The sequence below is a fragment of the Vulpes lagopus genome, chromosome X, assembly GCF_018345385.1.
Source record: "Vulpes lagopus strain Blue_001 chromosome X, ASM1834538v1, whole genome shotgun sequence".
NCBI lineage: Eukaryota > Metazoa > Chordata > Mammalia > Carnivora > Canidae > Vulpes > Vulpes lagopus.
In genome coordinates this window covers 91,755,473-91,776,853 of record NC_054848.1, presented here as the reverse complement: position 1 = coordinate 91,776,853, position 21,381 = coordinate 91,755,473, and the positions used below count along the sequence as shown (strand labels likewise).

At 46.7% G+C, this 21,381-nt stretch overlaps 1 protein-coding gene across 3 annotated transcripts in view; it reads right to left on the bottom strand.

Annotated features, from left to right (window-relative positions):
- Window positions 1-19,557, bottom strand: part of SOWAHD (sosondowah ankyrin repeat domain family member D) — a 48,229-nt gene extending 28,672 nt beyond the window's left edge. For 2 of the 3 annotated variants that reach the window (XM_041740714.1, XM_041740715.1), the window contains exon 1: window positions 17,249-19,557. In XM_041740714.1, coding sequence (XP_041596648.1) covers window positions 17,801-18,790 — 990 coding nt within the window. In that variant the 5' untranslated portion in view covers window positions 18,791-19,557 and the 3' untranslated portion in view covers window positions 17,249-17,800. Of the gene's footprint in view, window positions 1-16,206; window positions 17,150-17,248 lie in introns of those variants that run through there. The other variant, XM_041740716.1, reaches the window with a different exon arrangement.
- Between the last annotated feature and the right edge of the window lie 1,824 nt (window positions 19,558-21,381).

Sequence of the window (21,381 nt, the reverse complement as noted above, 5' to 3'; positions counted from 1 at the left end):
TCACAACCCTGAGATCAAGAGTCACATGCTCTTCTAACTGAGCCAGCCAGGCGCCTCCTCTCTGTGAGCTTTCTATTTACAGACTTCTTCCTCCTTGCCTTTTTTTAAAAATTTTTATTTATTTATGATAGTCAGAGAGAGAGAGAGAGAGAGAGAGAGGCAGAGACATAGGCAGAGGGAGAAGCAGGCTCCATGCACCGGGAGCCCGATGTGGGATTCGATCCCGGGTCTCCAGGATCACGCCCTGGGCCAAAGGCAGGCGCTAAACCACTGCGCCACCCAGGGATCCCCCTCCTTGCCTTTCTGAGGGCTGCCACTTCTCACAGTCATCAGCCCAACTCTCCTACACACCACATGCAACAATTTTGCTGGGTGATGAGGACTGAAAGCCAAGTGTACACAGGTTGCTGTGGGAACAAATGTCGGTCCTATGGGTCTCTCTCTGTCCTTGAGGTTGAGACAAGTGTCAAATATGAAATGGATGGGCCTAAAGCATGATGCAAAAGGAATGCTCATATTTCTGTACTGGGTACTGGGGATATAAGGATAAATGAGAGTTGATACTTTCCTTTCATTATTTATTCAGTAGCTCCCTCTGTGTGTGTTATGTACAAGGTAAAGGTTATAAGACGATTAGCTAATCTTTCAGCAGAAAATTAGCAGGCCAGATGGAGATGGCATGATATATTCACAGTGCTGAAAGGAAAAACCTACAACCAAGAATACCCGGCAAGGTTATCATTCAGAATTAAAGGAGAGATAGAATTTCTAAGGCAAAGAAAAGTTAATGGGGTGCCTGGGTGGCTGAGTCGATTGGGTGTGTGACTCTTGGTTTTGGCTCAGGTCATGATCTCAGAGTGTTGAGATCAAGCCACACATTAGGCTCTGTGCTCAGCATGGAGTCTGCTTGAGATTCCCCCCTCTCTCCCCCCTCTTCTCCCCCTGCTTGCTCTCTCTCTCTTTCTCTCAAATAAATAAATAAATAAATAAATAATCTTTTTTAAAAAGTTAAAGCAGTTCATCACCACTAAACCAGCCTTCCAAGAAATGGTAAAGGGTCTTTAAGCAGAAAAGAAAAGGATATAACTAGAAGTAAGAAAATTATGAAAAAAATTTCATTGGTAAAAGCAGATATGGAGTAAAGGTAATATAGACCAATTGATTATAAAGCTAGTATGAGGGATCCCTGGGTGGCGCAGCGGTTTGGCGCCTGCCTTTGGCCCGGGGCGTGATCCTGGAGACCCGGGATCGAATCCCACATCAGGCTCCCGGTGCATGGAGCCTGCTTCTCCCTCCGCCTGTGTCTCTGCACCTCTCTCTCTCTCTCTGTGACTATCATGAATAAAAAAATTTAAAAAAAATAAAATAAAAAAAATAAAAATAAAGCTAGTATGAATAGTAAAAGACAAAAGCAATAAAATGAATTACATCTAAAAAATTAATTCAGGGATTCACAAAATAAAAAGATGTAAAATATGACATCATATACATAAAAGGAGTAAAAATGTAGTGCTTTTAGAATGCATTTGATCTTAAGTCACCATCAACTTAATATAGACTTCTATAAACTTACGATGTTACATATGAACCTCATGGTAACCACAAACCAAAAACCTATAATAGATACACAAAAAAATAAAGAGGAATCCAAAGATAACACTAAAGAAAGTAATTAATCAACAAGGGAAGTAAGCAAGAGAAGAAAAAAAGGAACAGAAAACTACAAAAATGACCAGAAAACAATTAACAAAATTGGCAATAAGTACATACCCATCAATAATTACTTTAAAAGCAAATGGTCTAAATGCTCCAATAAAAAGACTAGGATTACTGAATAGATTAAAATAACAAAACAAGACCCATCCATGTGCTGCCTACAAGAGACTCACATCAGACTTAAAGACACATACAAACAAAAAGTGAATAATGGAAAAATATACTCCATGTAAATGGAAGCAAAAATTTAAAAGGTGGGGTAGCTTACATCAAACAAAATAGACTTTACAAGAAATAAGGTAATAAGAGACAAAGAAGAACATTACATAATGATAAATGACTTTACAAGAAATAAGGTAATAAGAGACAAAGAAGAACATTACATAATGATTACATACATACATAACATTGCATAAATATGATCAATCCAACAAGAGCATATAACAATTGTATATGCACCCAACAGGGGAGCACCTAAGTATATAAAGCAAATATTGACAGATATAAAGGAGAATGTGACAATAATACAATAATAGTAGGGGACTTTTAAAATTAATTAATTAATTAATTAGTTATCTGAGAGAGAAAGCATATACCCAAGAGTGAGCACAAGCAGGGAGAGGGACAGAGGGAGAAGGAGAAGCAGACTCCCTGCTGAGCAGAGAGCCCCATGTGGGGCTCGATTTCAGGACCCTGAGGTCATGGCCTGAGCCAAAGGCAGACACTTAGTCGACTGAGCCACCTAGGTGCCCCAATAGTAGAGGACTTTAACACCTACTTACATCAGTGGATAAATAATGCAGACAGAAAATCAGTAAGGATAAATAGCTTTGAATGACACGGTGGACCAAATGGACTTAACACATATATACAGAACATACCATCCCAAAACAGCAGAATACATATTCTTTTCAAGTGCATATGGAACATTTTACAGGATAAATCCCATGTTATGTCACAAAACAAGTCTCAATACATTTAAGAAGACTGAAATAATATCAAATATTTTTTCCAACCACACGGTTTGAAACTAGAACTCAATTATAAGAAAAAAAAAAAACAGGAAAAAAACACAAATATGTAGAGGCTAAATAATATGCTACAAAACAACAAATGAGTCAGCAAAGAAACCAAAAAGGAAATCAAAATATACCTGGAGGCAAATGAAAATGGAAACATAACAGTTCAAAATCTTTGGGACACAGAAAAAGCAGTTCTAAGAGGGAAGTTTATAGCAACACAAGCCTACCTCCAGATACAAGGAAAAAAGTCTCAAACAATCTAACCTTACACTCAAAGGAACTAGAAAAAGAACAAAGAAAGCCCAAAGTTAGTAGAAGGAAGAAAATAATAAGAATGAGAATGGAAACATAAAACAGAAACTAAAAAAACAACAACAACAACAACAACAACAAAAAACAGAAAAATCCCTCACACAACCCAACAGTAGAAAAGATCAATAAAACCAAGAGTTGGTTCTTTGAAAAGATAAATGATATTGATAATCCTTTAGCCAGACTCATCAAGAAAAAAAGAGAGGACTCAAATATATAAAATAAGAAATGAAAGAGGAGAAGTTACAACCAAAGAAATATGAAGAATCGTAAGACACTACTAAGAAAATTATAAGCCGGATCCCTGGGTGGCGCAGCAGTTTGGTGCCTGCCTTTGGCCCAGGGCGTGATCCTGGAGACCCGGGATCGAATCCCACGTCAGGCTCCCGGTGCTTGGAGACTGCTTCTCCCTCTGCCTGTGTCTCTGTCTCTCTGTCTCTCTGTCTCTGTCTCTCTCTCTCTCTCTCTGTGACTATCATAAAAAAAATTATAAGCCAATAAAATTGGACAACCAGGAAGAAATGCATAAATTCCTAGAAACATACAATCTTCTGAGCCTGAATCAGGAAGAAATAAAAAATCTAAACAGACCAATTGCTAGTAACAAAATTCAATTGGTAATCAAAAACTCCTAAAAATGGGCAGCCCAGGTGGCTCAGTGGTTTAGCACTGCCTTCAGCCCAGGGTGTGATCCTGGAGACCCCGGATCGAGTCCCATGTCAGGCTCCCTGCATGGAGCCTGCTTCTCCCTGTACCTGTGTCTCTGCATCTCTCTCTCTCTCTCTCTCTCTCTCTCTCTCTCTCTCTCTCGTCTCTGTCTCTCATGTATAAATAAACAAAACCTTTTAAAAAATAAACTCCCAAAAAATGAAAGCCCAGGACCAATTGGCTTCACTGGTGAATTCTACCAAACATTTAAACAAGAATTATACCTATCCTTCTCAAACCATTCCAAAAAAGAGAAGAGGAAGGAATCCTTCCAAATTCATTCTATGAAGCCACCATTACCCAAAAACCAAAGTCAGGCACTAAAAAAAAAAAAAAAAAGAAAGAAAGAAAATTACAGGCCGATATCCTCGATGTACATAGATGCAAAAATCCTCAACACATTATTAGCAAACCGAATTTAAGAATACATTAAAAGAAGCATTCACCATGATCAAGTAGGGTTTATTCAATATTCACCAATCAATCAACATGATACACCACATTGACCTAATGAAGGATAAAAATCATATGATCATCTCAATAGATGCAGGAAGACCATTTGACAGAATTCATCATCTGTTCATGATAAAAACTCTTGACAAAGTGAGTTTAGAGGGAATAGACCTTAACACGATAAAGGCCATATATAACAAACCTACAATTAACATCATATTCAATGGTGAAAAGCTGAAAGCCTTTCCTCTAAGATTAGGAGCAAGACTAGGAGGTTCATTCTCACCACTTTTATTCAGCATAGCACTGGAAGTCCTAGCCACAGCAATCAGACAAGGAAAAGAAATAAAAGGCATTGAAATAGGGACAGTTGGGTGGCTCAGTGGTTGAGCATCTGCCTTCAGCTCAGGGCATCGTCCTGGAGTTCCGGGATTGAGTCCCACATCAGGCTTCCTGTGGGGAGCCTGCTTCTCCCTCTGCCTGTGTCTCTGCCTTGTCTCTGTGTCTCTCATGAATAAATAAATTTTTAAAAAATTTTAAAGGCATCGAATAGATAAAGGAGAAGTAAAGGGATGCCTTGGTGGATCAGTGGGTTAAGCATTCGACTCTTGATTTTGGCTTAGGTCATGATCTCAGGGTTGGGATATTGAGCCTTGCATTAGGCTCTCTGCTGAGTGTGAAGCCTGCTTGGGATTCTCTTTCTCCCTCTTCCCCTCTTCCCCCTCCCTGGTTCATGTGCTCTCTTGCTCTCTCTCTCTCTCTCTCTCTCATAAATAAATAAATAAATAAATAAATAAATAAATAAATAAATGTTAAAAACAGATTCTATCTCTTCCTCTCCCTCTGCCCCTCCTCCCCACTCACACTCTCTAAAAAAGAAGAACGGAACAGAAGAAGAAGAAAAAAACTTTCACTATTTGTGGATGACATGATACTATATGTGGAAAACTCCAAAGACTCTACTGAAAACTAGAACTAATAAATGAACTCAGTAAAGTTGCAGGATACAAAATTAATATGCAGAAATGTGTTATATTTCTGTACACTAATAACAGAAAGAAAAATGAAGAAAACAATTCCACTTACAATTGCATCAAAAAGAAAAAAATACCTAGGAACAAATTTAACCAAGGAAGTGAAAGACCTGTACTCTGAAAAACTCTAAGACATTGATGAAAGAAACTGAAAATGATGTAAGTAAATGGAAAGACATTCCATGTTCGTGGATGGGAAGAATATTGTTAAAATGTCCTTACTACCCAAAGCAATCTACAGATTCAATGCAATCCCAATAAAAACACCAATAGTGTTTTTCACAGAACTACAAATAATCCTAAAATTTGTATGGAACCACAAAAGACCTTGAATAACCAAAGAAATCTTGAGAAAGAAGAACAAAGTTGGAAGTATCACAATCCCAGATTTAAAACTATACTACAAGGCTACAGTAATCAAAATGGTATGGTACTGGCACAAAAATAGACACATAGATCAATGAAATGGGATAGAGCACCCAGAAAGAAACCCATGCCTATATCGCCAATTCTTCTATGACAAAGGAGGCAGAAATATACAATGGGTTAAAGACAGTCTCTTCAAAAAATAATGTTGGGAAAACTGGACAGCAATATGCAAAAGAATGAAACTGGACCACTTTCTAGTACCATACAGAAAAATAAACTCAAAATTAAAGATTAAAGACCTAAATGTAAGACCTAAAACCATAAGACTCAAAAAAAAAAAAAAAAAAAAGCACCTAGGGTACCTGAGTGGCTCAGTTGGTTAAGCATCCGACTCTTGATTTCATCTCAGACCATGATCTCAGGGTCGTGGGATTGTGCTGCACATCTGGCTTCATGCTCAGTGGGGAGTCTGCTTGAGATTCTCTCTCTCCCTCTCCCTTTGCCCCTACCCTACCACTCTCTCTCTCTCTCTCTCAAATAAATAAATAAATAAATAAATAAATAAATAAATAAATCTTCTTTAAAAAGCAGTAATCTCTTAGTAATCTATTAGTCTTAGCAATATTTTTCTAGATCTATCTCCTCAGGCAAGGGAAACAAAAGGGAAAATTAAATAATTGCAACTATATCAAAGTAAAAAGCTTTTGCACAGTGAAGGAAACCATCAAGAAAAGAAAAAGGTAACCTATTGAGTGTGAGAATGTATTTGCAAATGATGTATCTGAAAAGGCGTTAATATCCAAAATATATAAAGAACTCATACAACTCAACACTAAAAACAAACAAAAACCCCAAATAGTCTGATTTTAAAATTGCCAAAGGGCCTGAATAGGCATTTTTCCAAAGACATACAGATGGCTAACACATGCATGAAAGGATGCTCAACATAACTCATCATCAATACCACAAAGAGATATCACCTTACACCAGTCAGAGTGGCTAGTATTAAAAAGACAAGAAATCACAAGTGTTGGGGAGGATGTGGAGAAAAGGGAAGCCCTCATGCACTGTTGGCAGAAATGTAAGTTGGTGCAGCTACTATGGAAAACATATGGAGGTTCCTCAAAAAATAATTAACACAGGCACCTGGGTGGCTCAGTGGCTGAGCATCTGCCTTTGGCTCAGGGAGTGATCCTGGGGTCCTGAAATCGAGTACCACATTGGGCTCCCTGCATGGAGCCTGCTTCTCCCTCTGCCTGTGTCTCTGCCTCTCTCTCTCTGTGTCTCTCATGAATAAATAAATAAAATCTTTTAAAAAATTAATAACGCAAATATCATATGATCCAGTAATTCCACTGCTGGTTATTTACCCAAACATAATGAAAACACTAATTCAAAAAGATACATGCACATCTATATTTCTTGCAGTGTTATATATAATAGCCAAGATATGGAAGCAACTGAAGTCCATCAGTAAAAGAGATTGTGGGATATATATGCAATGGAATCATAGCCATAAAAAATAATGAAATCTTGTCATTCATGACAACATGGATGGACCTAGAGGGTGTTATGCCATGTGAAATAAGTCAGAAAAAGAGGGATCCCTGGGTGGCGCAGCGGTTTGGCGCCTGCCTTTGGCCCAGGGCGCGATCCTGGAGACCCGGGATCGAGTCCCACGTCAGGCTCCCGGTGCATGGAGCCTGCTTCTCCCTCTGCCTGTGTCTCTGCCTCTCTCTCTCTGTATGACTATCATAAATAATAATAATAATAAAAAATAAAAAAAAATTTTTAAAAAAAAAGTCAGAAAAAGATATTACCATAGGATTTCACTTTTATATGGAATCTAAAAAGCAAAAGAACAAACAAAATAGAAACAGACTCATGAACACAGATAACAAAATGGTGGTTACCAGAGGGGAAAGAGTAGTGGGACAGAAGAAATAGTTGAAGGGGATTAAGAGGTACAAATTTTGGGGCACCTGGCTGGCTCAGTCGGTAGAGCCGGTGACTCTTAATCTCAGGGTTGTGAGTTCAAGCCCCGCATTGGGCATGGAGCCTACTTAAAAAAAATAAAAGGTACAAACTTTCAGATATAAAAGAAATAAATCACAGGGATAAAAAACACAGCATGGGGAATATAGTCAATAATATTATAATAATTTTGTATGGTTGACAAATAGTAACTACACTTATCATCATGAGCATTTTGTAATATATATAATTGTTGAATTACTATATTGTACACTTAAAACTAATATAGTATGTTAACTATATTTCAGTTAAAAAAAATAAAGTGTAGGGGAGCCTGGGTGGCTCAGTTAGTTGAGTGTCCAACTCTTGATTTTGGCTCAGGTCATGATCTAAGAGTTATGATCTTAGGATCATGAGATCAAGCCCAGTGTCGGGCTCTGTGCTCAATGGAAAGTCTGCTTGAGATTCTCTCTCTCTCTCTCTCTGCCCCCCACTTCTGCTCATGTTCATGCTCTCTCTCTAAAATAAGTAAATCAATAAAAAATATACAGTTTAGTGGTTTTTAGTATATTTACAGTTATGTGCAACCATTACCACAGTCACTTTTTGAAAATTTTAATTTTTATTTATTTTAAAGGTTTATTTATTTAAGCAATCTCTGCTCCCAACATGGGGCTAGAACTCACAACCCCAAGATCAAGAGCTGCATGCTTGGGGCACCTGGGTGACCCAGTTAAGTGTTAAGGCTCCATTTCACAACCTTGATATCATGACTTGAGCCAAAATCCAAAGTCGGATGCTTAACCAACTGAGCTACGAAGGGGCCCCAGGATTTCATTCTTTTTGATGGCCGAGTAATATTCCATTGTATGTATATACCACATCTTCTTTATCCAGTCATCATCAGTTGATGAACGCTTGGACTCTTTAAAGTACACTTATCTTGATGAGCACTGAGTAATGTATAGAATTGTTGAATTAGTATATTGTACACCTGAAACGAATATAATACCATATGTTAACTCTACTGGAATTTTTTTCTTTTCTTTTTTTTTTTTAAGATTTATTTATTCATGAGAGATCCAGAGAGAGAGAGAGAGAGAGAGAGAGGCAGAGACACAGGCAGAGGGAGAAGCAGGCTCCACGCAAGAAGCCCGATGCGGGACTCGATCCTCGGACTCCAGGATCATGCCCTGGACCGAAGGCAGGTGCTCAACCGCTGAGTCACCCAGGCGTCCTTAAATAAATTTTTAAAAGAAAAGACTTGCATGCTCTTCCAACTAAGCCAGTCGAGCACCCCTCCATAGTCCATTTTAGAACATTTTCATCACCTCGAAAAGAAATTCCCTGCCCTTTAGCTATCAACTTGTAGTCTCCCTTCCTCCACAGCCCTAGGAAACCATTAATCTCCTTTCTGTCTCTATGGATTTGCCTATTCTGGACATTTCATATCAGTGGGATCATATAATAGGAGGTATTTTGTGACTGGCTTATTTCGCTTCTCATTACCTTTTCAACGTTCATCCACATTGTTGCATATATCAGAATTTCATTCCTTTTCTTGGCTAAATAATATTCCATCATATGGCAACCACAAATTTTGTTAATCCATTCATCTATCTGTTGATAGACATTTATTGATAGACATTAGGGTTATTTTTACCTTTTGGCTATTATGAATGATGTCACTATGAACATTCATATAGAAGTTTTTGTGTGGATATATGCTTTCATTTCTCTGAGGTAAGGAACTCCTGGGTGGTTCAGCAGCTAAGTATCTGCCTTTGGCTCAGGGCATGATCCTACGGTCCTGGGATTGAGTCCTGCATCAGGCTTCCTGCATGGAGCCTGCTTCTCCTTCTGCCTGTGCTTCTTCCTCTGTCTCTGTGTCTCTCATGAATAAATAAATAAATAAATAATCTAAAAAAAAAAGTCATTTTTCCTAAGTAGATACCTAGGAATGGAATTTCTGGGTTATATAGTAAACAGATTGTTGTACCAATTCCAACATGTGTGTGTGTGTGTGTGTGTGTGTGTGTGTGTGTGTGTTGGGGGCGGGGTTCCCCATGCTACAGGAGAAACTCTCCCACGCCAGCTGAGTATCCTACAGTTTAACTCAATTTCACTTAATTCTGACACTATCTACTGAGAGCATCAGATTCCACAGGTTGAGGAATCCTAGAAGACTCACCCCCTCCTCTGCCAACTTTAGATACCAGTCATAAACCCAGATGTCACCTGTGCTTCTGACTGACCAGCTATAGATTGCAGATTCCATGGCCCCTTTCTTTAGGTTTGATTAATTTGCTGGAACAGCTCAGAGAAATCAGAGAAACATTTTACTTAGTAGGTCCCGAGTTTATTATAAAAGGATATGACTCAGGAAGAGACAGATGGAAGAGATGCATAGGGCAGGGCATGGGAAATGGGCTCAGAGCTGACATGCCCTCCAGGGTGCCACTCAGCCAGCACCTCCATGTGTTTACCAGCCCAGAATTTCTTTGAACCTTGTCTTTTTGGGTCTTTGTGGAAGCATAACATAGCCCCAGTTGATTAAATCATTGGCAATTGACCATGGACTCAAACTCCAGGCCCTCTTCCTTCCCAGGAGGTTTTGCGGGGAGGTACTGAAAGTTCCATTCCTATTATCAAAGTTGATTCCCCTGGCAACTAGCCCTCATCTTAAGGGCTTTCCAAAAATCACCTGCTTAACATAACAAAAGACACCATGCTCACTCTTATCACAGGAAATTCCAAAGGTTTAGGGGCTCTGGGCCTGGAACAGGGTCAAGACCAAATATATATTTATTATAAATCACAATATCACATTGGTAACTCTATGTTTCACTTTTTGATGAGCCGCCAGACTGCTTTCTAAAGGGGATGCACCATTTTACATTCCTACCAGCAGAGTATGAGGGTTCTAATTTTTCTGCATCTTTGCCCAATGCTTGTTATAATCTGGTTTTTAAAAGATATTTATTTGTTTGTTTGTTTGACAGAGAGAGAGAGCACAAGCAGGGGGAGCAGCCGAGGGAAAAGGAGAAGCAGGCTCCCCGCCAAGCAGAGCTGAACTCAGGGCCCAATCCCAGGAACCTGGAATCATGACAAACCAAAGGCAGATGTTTAACCAACTAAGCTACCCAGGTGCTCCTAATCTGCCTTTTTGATAACAGCTATCCTAGTATATATAAAGTGGTATCTCATTCTGAGTTTCACTTGCATTTCTGTAACGACTAATGATGCTGGGGTACTTGGCTGGCTTAGTTGGTATAGCATGCGACTCTTGATTTTGGGATCATGAGTTCAAGCCCCACTTTGGGCCTAGAGATTCCTTATAAAAACACAAAACAGGGATGCCTGGGTGGCTCAATCGGTTAAGCATCCACCTCTTGATTTTGGCTCGGGTCATGATCTCAGAGTCATGGGATAGAGCCCCATGTTGGGCTCCACGCTGAGTGTGGAGCCTGCTTAAGAATCTTTCTCTGGGGGCGGGGATCCCTGGGTCGCCCAGCGGTTTAGTGCCTGCCTTCAACCCGGGGTGTGATCCTGGAGTCCTGGGGTCGAGTCCCATGTTGGGCTCCCTGCGTGGACCCTGCTTCTCCCTCTGCCTGTGTCTCTGCCTCTATCTCTCTCTCTGTGTGTGTGTCTCTTATGAATAAATAAATAAAACCTTAAAAAAAAAGATTCTCTCTCTCTCTCTGCCCCTCCCCCTCAAACCAAACCAAAACAAAGTCCTAATGACTAACGATGTTGAGCATCTCTTCAAGTGCTTGTTGGAGATTTCATATGCATCTTCTTCGGAGAAATGTCTGTTCAAGTCTTTTGCCCATTTGTAAGGCAGGTTGTTTATATTCTTTTGTTATTGAGTTGTAGGATTATTTATATATTTTGGATCTTGGACCCTTATGAGATATACTTCTGCAAATATTTTCTGCTGTTCTGTGGATTGTCTTTTTACCTTTCCAACAGGTGTCCTTTGAAGCCCAGAAGTCTTTAATTTTGATGAAGTCCAATTTATCTATTTCTTGTTTTGTTTCCAGTGCTTTTGAATTCAAATTTATGATTCCATTGCCAATCAACATTGATTTATGAATCACCTTCCATCTACCAGGAACTAGGGATACTGTGATGAATAAGATGACTCAGTTCCTGTCCTCCTGGAATATCAGTGTAGTGGTAGTGGGGGAGATAGTAATTAAATAACTGCTGGAATAATTTCCTCCAGTGTAATAAGGACTATGAAAAAGGAGCAGAAAAGGGGAGCCTGGGTGGCTCAGTTGGTTAAGCATCTGCCTTGGGCTCAGGTCATGATCCCTGGGTCCTGGGATAGAGTCCTGCATTGGGTTCCCTGCCCAGCGGGGAGTCTGCTTCTCCCCCTGCCTTTACCCAACCCCACTCCTGCGTACTCTCTCTCAAATAAGTAAATACAATCTTAAAAAAAAAAAAAAGGAAAGGAGTAGAATGAGTGAGGTGCCAACCTAGCCTAAGGGGCAAGAGGTGCTCCCCAAGGCGGTGACTAACATCTGAAGGATGAGTGGGGAGTGGGCCGTGTGAAGGGGGCAAGGAATAGAGGGAAGAGTGTTTCTGGAGAGGGAACAGTACGTAGGCATCCCAGAGCTCAGAAGAACATGTCTCTCTCTCTTTTTTAAGATTGTATTTATAGGGATCCGTGGGTGGCCCAGCGGTTTAGCATCTGCCTTCGGGCCAGGGCATGATCCTGGAGTCCCGGGATCGAGTCCCGCGTCCGGCTCCCTGCAGGGAGCCTGCTTCTCCCTCTGCCTGTGTCTCTGCCTCTCTCTGTGTGTCTCTCATGAATATATAAATACAATCTTTTTTTTAAAGATTTGATTTTATTATTTATTCATGAGAGACATAGAGGCAGAGACACAGGCAGAGGGAGAAGCAGGCTCCCTGCAGGGAGTCCGATGTGGGCCTTGATGTGAGACTTGATCCCGGGACTCCAGTATCACGCCCTGAGCCAAAGGCAGACACTCGACCGCTAAGCTACCCAGGCAGCCCGGACATGGCTCTTTCAAGGAATAGCTAGGAGACCCCTGTGACTGGAGCGGAGAGAGGGAGGGAGAAGGGGGGGGGACGCGGGAAAGGAGAAAAAATCTTGGGGAGAGAACAGAGAAGGTCGAGTGAAAAGAAAGATTTGCTAAGACTTCAAGTTGGTAAGTGCCAGCAGTTAAAGCTGCCAGAGATCACAGAAGAGTAGAGAAGAGAGTTTCAAGGACTGGAAAGTAGCCAACAGTGGCTGCTGGTGAGGCCAAGAAGTGACTTAAGGACTTGAATTTGGCAGTTGGGAGGTGATCGCTGGAGAGCCTTGTGGAAGGAACTGTGTGGGGATGGTGGAGGTGGAAAGCTGGATGCGGAAGGTTGAGGAGAGATTAAGAAGTAAGGAGCTGGACAGAGTGAGGGGAGGAGACCTCCTTTTGGAGAGCACTGGCTGTGAAGAGGAGAGGGAGCCTCAGGAGATTGGGCCAGAAGATGGGGCAGTGTGGCAGGGAGAGACTTGAGCCCGTTTGTTCCCTGCCCCCAAGAGCCTGGCTTCTTAATAAACGTTTGTTACACTGAACCACGCTGATGGGGAGTTTAGAGACAGGAGAGAGGGACAAGTGACAGAATTAGGCCCTGGGAGGAGCTGGTGTGGAGAGCCAGAGTCACATCTTGAGAGGAGACAGGCATCTCCTTCCTTAACATGAATGGAAAGAGGGAAGAGGTCTCAGGAGGCCGGGTGTGGAATGTAGGGTCAGGGATGGAAGGAGGCATTTGTGTAGATAGTAGGGTCAGGAGATAAAGCACTTGTATGCATTTACCCTCTTCAGAGGATTTCGGGTTTAGCCCTGACTCTAGTTTATGACTTTATCTGGAAACAATATCTAACATACTTAGTATATGGTGGGCCCCTGTTAACTTGCTGCTTTTACTTCTGTGGGCTGGAGAACAAGCCAAGTCAGCTTGCTTTGATCTTGTCTAAAGTCAAAGTATAGGGGCTCCTGAGTGGCTCAGTTTGTTAAGCCTCTGCCTTTGGCTCAGGTCATGATCCTGCGGTCCTGGGATCAAGCCCCGGATAGAGCCCTGGGTCGGGCTCCAGGCCTGGCAGGGAGTCTGCTTCTACCTCTCCTTCTGCCCCTCCCCCTGCTTGTTCTCATTCTCTCTCTCTCTCTCTCTCTCTCTTCTCTGTTTATCTCAAATAAGGAACATAAATCTTAAAAAAAAAAATAAAGTCAGGGGTGCCTGGGTGGCACAGCGGGTTAAGTGTCTGACTCTTGGTTTCTACTCGGGGTTGTGAGATCGAGCCCCACATCAGGCTCCACACTCAGTGTGGAGTCTGCTTAAGATTCTCTCTCCCTCTCCCTCTGCAACTCCTGACTGTGCTCTCTTTCTCTCAAATAAATAAATAAATAAAGTCAAAGTAGGTAGGTTGTAAAGAACATCGCAGAGGGAGCAACCACTTGTCGGGCACAGAGAGACAAGGACTTGTAATCAGTGTGCACACATTTTAGAGAGAGGTTAACACAGGTAACCACAAGATCCTTCCCGGACCACCATGGCAGAGAAACTAGTTTTACCACAATAGCCTGCTGAACACCTTTAAATTCTTCCAAACAGCTACCTGTTTTCTGTGTCCTGCAGTGTGTTAGGTGATGCGTATCCATGATCTCAAACCCTCTGCACCCTACTAGGGAGATTGTATTTGTCTGCTTTTACTGATGAGGAAAGCACAACACAGAGGCGTGAATGACCTGCTCAAGGTCACTCACCAGTAGTCAGCATTCAAACTCAGGTTAGGCTGAGCCGCTGGCCGGGCATACCAGTGATTTTGGATTTTGCTCCAGGCGTCACCGTGTGCTACCATCTATTCGCCTCTGTGTTTGCCAGTTTTACACGTGGGACTCCGAGGTAAACTCTCCGACAGCAAATTCTACGGGGGGATAAAAGTCTGAAAGCCAGTGCTCCCCACAGGCTCCTTTGCACGTCTCAGCTGAAGCATGACTTTTCTCCAGAAATGCTTTGCTTGCATGATGCTCCATCCTCCCACCCCTACCCCAGTTGTCCCCTTGCTTCCTGGCACATCCCATCCTCTGTGTGACTGCCTGCTGGAGAGACTTTTCTAAAATCCCATCAGGTTACTCCTCTCTGCTTAGAAACCTTTTTGGGTTCCTGGCTACCTTTAGGTTAAAACCTGGGTTCCTCTTTTAGCAGGCCCGATGAGACCCTGGGTGATCTGAGCGCCCAGCCACTTATTCAGCTTTGCCTTTAGTGACTCCAGCTCCCACCTTCCTGCCGTGAGGGCTGACTTCCATTTCCTGGTACTCACTCTATTCTCCCAGACATACTCCAGGGCTCTGCCAAGAGGCCCCTCTGCTTCTGCACTGACCAACTCCCACTCACCCCTGGAACCTCAGATCTGGCCTTACCTTCCTCCCAGGAAAGCCTTTCCCGCATCTTTCACCCTGGGTCAAGCCCCGCGCCTGTGCAGCAACCAGCCCCCCTCCCCCCGCCCCCAACTGCCAGGCTCACCTGTCACAGCCCTGCTTCTATCTCCTTTCTTGTCCCTTGCTCTACGAGAACAAGAACGTAGATTTGTATCATCTGCTTAGCTCTGTTTTGCTCCCCTGGAAAGCAGTTTCTTAGGGAATTTGTTCTTTCTCTTGGGGTAAGCATACCAGTCTTGCCTCAAAAAGCATACCAGAAATGCCAATGGCTTGATGTTAGGCACGGAGAGTTTTCAGCATGGGAGTTTGTCCCCTGCAGCCAAACCTCAATTTTACATGGAGGAGGTAGGCTAGGCACTTTCACATGATGAGAAAAATCTGTGGGGAAGAATAGCTGACTGCAGGAGAAATGACAGAAAGAGCTTTCAAATCCCCCAGCTGCCTTGGTTTTCATGTTGGAAAAAGCAGGGTAGATGCTTGTCTCCGGTCCCCAGATCTGCTCATAGTTATGATGCTTAGGTTCAGCCTTTTCCCATGAAGAGGGGACTACTGTTCTCAGTGTCCTTTGAATGTTGGGCAAAGGCACAAGCCACTCTTCCCTCCGAGCCAGGAGCCTGTAGACCCAGCCATTTGGCAAGAAGGCCCCGTCCTGGCAGTCTTCATCAAACCCGACCGGCCTTGGCAGCTGTCAAGGGCGACTGTGGAGCGGAAACCGCAGCCCTGCATCTATAAAATGGGCACGGGCAGGGCGCCTGGGTGGCTCGGTTGGTTAAGCGTCTGACTTCCAATCAGGTTGTGATCTCGGGGTGCTGGGATGGAGCCCCAGGGACAGCTCCCCGCTCAGCGGAGAGTCTGCTTGTCCCTCTCCCTCTGCCTCCCACCAGCTCATTGCCTCTCTCTCTCTCTCATAAATAAATAAATTCTTAAAAAATAAACTATAAAATGGGCCCGGGGGATCCCTGGGTGGCGCAGCGGTTTGGCGCCTGCCTTTGGCCCAGGGCGCGATCCTGGAGACCCAGGATCGAATCCCACATCAGGCTCCCGGTGCATGGAGCCTGCTTCTCCCTCTGCCTATGTCTCTGCCTCTCTCTCTCTCTCTCTGTGACTATCATAATTAAATAAAAAAAAATTAAAAAAAAAAGAAATAAAATTGGCCCCGGGGGTGGAGGGAGTTATGCCAGATGCTGATGCCAACTGCCAGAATCCAGAACCAATCGCCCTCTCCCTTTCAGACATTGGAGAAGTTCATTGAGAATGCAGTTATTGCTACATCACACTGTGTAAATATGTTTTAAGGTGTAGTTCCTAGAAACATGTGACCGGCTAAAAACACTGATAGGGGGTTTTGGATCATTTCATGGATGAGAAGAATCTAATGGGTTATTAAGAGAAGATTGGACCATTATGAGCACAGAGGAGGTACTAGGGGGGCAGACAGGCCCGCCAGCAGAGAGGGAAACTTCTATGGATTCGCTCAGGGTAGTGTTTCTGGGCTGTGCTCTGTGATGACTCAATTTCTTCCTGGTGTTTAAGGACAGGGATGGGAGGGCTTGGGGACACAACAGTCCATTGCAAGAGCACCCCAAGCTTCCAGGGATACAGCGCTATGTTGAAAATGCACTATTCTTTAAGGCAGCATGGGTCCCTGGCCACCAACTGCTTTTCCTCCTCTCAGCCAAAGTCAACCCTCCTGTATTCCACTCAATTCAGACCATTTCTGAATGGGAGCCATTTTCCAAACTACAACTTACATATTAAAGGTAATTAAAAGGCAATGCTGATGATTAAAGCCCTATGTCTTGGAAAAGGTGTCAGTGGGTGTGTCTCACAGGAAGGCAGAAGTCAAGGTAAATTACAGGACTCACCACAAAACATCAGAAATGTACATTTGGAGATTTTTCCCTTTTTACCCCCCCCCCCCCTTACAGACAACTGGCCTGGGATGAGACTTGTGCCGGAAGCAGGACCTAGCTGCCAAAGAGCCAGGAGACAGGCAAACTCTGTTTGCCCAGGTGAATGCAGCTCCTGCCAGCGGGTGGCTTGGCCATTTGCTGTGGGAACGAGGTCCAGAGCAGCCCGATCACTAGCTCAGGGCCATGGATTGGTGAACTTTTCCCTGCGAATGTAGAAAGCTTGGCACACTCAGTGGTTAATGGGGGGGGGGGGAGGGAAAGTCACCCCAAGGACAGCTTTGTCATGTGAAAGGAAAACATACCCCGCTTTAATATGCTTAAGAAGTCATCGGTGCTACATTAGAACAAGTACCGGTAAAGCCTGATGTCTCGGAGCAGGCTGGGGGGTAAGGACGACTCCCGGCAGGAATAGCAGAGTCCAGCCTTCAGCTGGGCGCTTCCTCTGTATCCGTGGTTTACAGTCTTAACTCCTTCTTCTAGCAAGTGCTTCCCAATACCCTGAGCTTTTGCCTGCCCAGAAACGGCTCCTGGAAGCCCGACTCTTCCTCTGCCAAGCAGGACCACACTCCTGCCCCTAACTCCTTAGTCCCCAGTCTTGGGCCTCGGCGCCAGGACAGATTGGCCTTTGCGCTCTCCATCTCGGTTAGGGCGCGTCCTGGTCCCCAGGTCTCTGGCCCATGACCGTGGGAGACCCGGGACAGGCATCTGCGACAAACCTGTAGGTGGTCCGCTGCTCGCCGGTCACTCGGCTGCGGCCAGAGCTGCCACTCCTTGGGGTGCGGCCCAAGACAACCCGAGACAGGGGCTTCGACGCAGCGTCGCCGTCCCTCCGCGCTCTCCAGTGTCTGTCGCCCTCAACGGTCCTGGAAGAAGGGGAACACTTGGCGGAGGAGGCCCTGAATCTGCGCCACCCGGCTGCCCGTGTAGTTCTTCTCCTTGCCGGTCGCCGCCGCCGCTCTCGCCTGTGTCTCCGCGGAGTTCGTGCCCACTGAGCTCGGGGACCGTCGCGGCGTCCACGGGGCGGCGCCGCTGCTGTTGTTGTTGGCATTGTTCCGCTCGCTGCGGCCTGCCGTCTCCCACTCCTCGGCCCCCGACAGCTCCCGCAGGCTCTGCGGCGCGTTGGGCCGCAGGTAGTGGCAGGCCCGGTGGCCGCTGTAGTCGCGGCGCGTGGGGTCAGCCCCCAGGGCGCCCACCAGCACCTTGATGACCATGTCGTGGCCCTGCAGGGCCGCCAGGTGGAGGGGCGTGAGTCCGCCGCTGCCCGAGACGCTCACGTCGAGCTGCAAGCCCCGGCGCTGGGCGAAGTCATGCACCAGGATGAGCTCCTCGTGGCACCCGTGCTTGGCCAGCCAGTGCAGCACCGTGTAGCCCGTGACCGGGTCGCCCCGCAGGAGCAGCCCGGGCTCGGCTTCCAGCTGCTCCCACAGCACCTCAAGGCGGCCCTCGGCGGCCGCCAGTATCCACGCGTGCTCGTGGGGCTCCAGGCCCAGCCCGCCGCCGCCCGGCCCGTTTGGCCCATTCGCCGCGTTCTGCGCGCTCGACCCGGCGGGGGACTGCTCCTCGGCGCGCTCCTCCGACAGCCGGCCGGCGGGGGCCGCCCCCTGCAGCCCCAGCAGCTCCCGCAGCGCTCCCCGCCGGCGGCCCGAGCCCGCCGCCGCCGAGAGCATCAGCGAGCCGTGGAGGAGGGGGTCCCGGGAGGCGACGGCGGCGTGGCCCCGGTACCTGCCCAGGCTGCCGGTGTCCGCTCTCGAGGGGCGGGGCGGCGGGGCGCTCCGCGGGCTCAGCGCGGTGGCGACCAGGGAGGCCTTGGGCCCCCGTCTCGCGGTCCCTCGGGGCTCGGCCATGGTCCCGCCGCCGCCGCCGTGGCGCTTCCAGTGCCGAGCGTCCGCTGCCCTTCCCGGGCCCCTCCGGGAGAGGAACTGGCGCTGGCGTTGGGGAAGGAAGCGGCTTGAGCAACTGGGCTCGGAGGGAGGGAGCAAAGGAGGGTAGAGGGAGGGAGAGAGCCAGCGAGCCGGGGGAGGGCCCCGCGCGGGAGGTGGGGGGCGTGGAGTGTGGGAGCTCCGGCCGGGTCCCCGGGGCCAGCCCTTGCAGCGCCCCGCGGGGACCGCCGCCACCTCCCCGGTCCCGGGTCGCGGGCGGCCCCGCCCCGAACGGCCAGGTGCGCCGGGCGGCCCCGCCTCCGGCCCCGCGCGCCACGGTGGGGCGGGCACCGGGTGGGGGCGAGCGGGCCCTGGGCGCCGCGCCGCCGGCTTCTCGGCATCCCCGCAGCTGCCGGGGTGAAGAGGCTCTAGGGCGCCCCCTCCCCGGCGGGCAGGGCTCGGCTAGCAGCCAAGGCCTCCGGGAGCCCGATCTTGCAGCTCCAGGGCGCTGGCTCCCCGCCCCCCGCCTTCGCCCTTCCCTCTTATCTCCTGCACTTTGTCCCCGAGCCGCCTTCGTCCCGCCCCTCGATTCGCCGAGGCGGCCCGGGACTCGGGCTCCCCCGCCTTGCCCTTTGTCTGGCCTTGACCCTCCCCGCAGAGCGCGGGGTTGCCCGGGATTCCTGCCGCGGAAACGGAGACAGGGGTCTAGGCAGAAGCTCTGGCGGGGAACGGAGAAGGCATACTCCCCCCCCCCCCCGCGGGTCCCTGCCCGGCCCTCCGGCCTCCCCTCTTAATCCTCCCAGGTCACCGCCAAGAAGCAGCCAGTGGCCGCGGGAATGCCCTGCCCTCTTCAGGGGTGTGTCCCTGTGGTCTCCTTGAGGATAGTTTGCCTTTTCACTTCTAACAGTGGCCTTCTCTTTGCTCTTGCCTGCCCTCAGGAAGTGGTAGGTCTTGCCTCCTGCCCCCCACCATGTTAGGGAGTTCAGTTTTTGAGCGACTGAGACCCTGAAAGAAGATTCTTGAGTCAGAGAGGGACAAAGCCATGATTAAGGTGGCGTTTCAGAAGGTGACTGGGAGCGGCAGAGACTAGAAGCCAGGAGACTGTCCCAACAGTCTAGGTCAAAGGGGATGGGCGTCTCAAGCCAAGCCAGCTCACTCCACTGGGCCACCATGATGGAAGGTATCAGAGGCTTTTCCTCCTTGGCCCTCAAATATTTTGCCCTAAATATCTTGAGCTTTCCTTCCTGACAGCCTATGCATTTGTGATCAATGTTGGAACATTTATTATGTGCCAGGCACTGTGCTAGATGCCATATATTTAGATAGATAGATAGATAGATAGATAGATAGATAGATAGATAGATAGATGTAGATATATAGATACAAACACTTTGAATCTTCCCAGCCACGTCAAAAGCTAAGTGTGATTACTGTCCCCAGTTTGCTGAGAGGTCAGGCCACTTGCTCAAGGTCCCTCAGCAGGAAGTAGCAGAGCAGGTCTGTGTGACACCGTAGCCTTTGTTCTGGCACCAAGGGACTGGCATTCAAGCCAGGCTTATCAACTGTAGATCACTCACACAAGCCCCAGATTCCAGCCCAACAGAGGGACTTGCCCTAACCTGAGCATATCTTGAAGTTGCTCTCCTCTTCTAGAATGTCCTCCTTCAGGGTGCACCTGAGTGGCTCAGTGATTGAGTGGCTGCCTTTGGCTCAGGGTGTGATCCCGGGGTCCCGGGATGGAGTCCCACATCAGGTTCCCCCACAGGGAGCCTGCTTTTCCCTCTGCCTGTGCCTCTGCCTCTCTTTGTGTCTCTCATAAATAAATAAATAAATAAAAGCTTTAAAAAGGTTAAAAAAGAGAACGTCCTCCCTCAGAGCTTCTGTCTAGGAAATTCTCCTTGTCCTTTAAGGTTGGCCTCAGCTTCCACCTTCTCCAGTATGCCTCCTTGGATTACCCTAGCCCAGAGTGATGGCTCTCCCCCTCCCAGCCGGCTGGTTGTATTCCTCCTTTGGCACCCAGCACAGACTGCCCTGTGTTGTGTTTCTTTTCCTTTGCTCCCACAGGCCAGCTAAACTGGAAACTCTTTGACAATTCCGTCACACTATCCTGTGCACTTAGTAGAGGCGTGAGAAACATTTGTTACCTTGCTCTGATTCGGCAGCCTGGGAAAATGTGTGTATGTGGAGGGGGCACTGTGTGTGCGTGTGTTGGGGGCTGCATCTGCTGCTGGAACCCCCATGCCCGCTCCCACATCTCTGCCTCAGAACCTGCAGGACACCAAAAACAACTCCTATTTCATTGATTCATAAAAAGTAAAGGAGTGATCCAGTAGTTGCTTCACTGAGCCAACCAGCCAAAGCCACCTCCTGGCCTTTGCTGACTCCTCAGAGACCAGGCCCAGGCTCAGAGTGGGCCCCAAGCTTTCAGGCTTTCATTTTCAAAATGAACCCTGACTGACAAGCAGCTACTTCCGTTGCTCTGGAAACTCCCCTTCATAACCCCAAATTTGTAAACACCAAACCACATACATGCACACACACTTCCAGAATATGCAAACAGCTGCAGCGATATATGT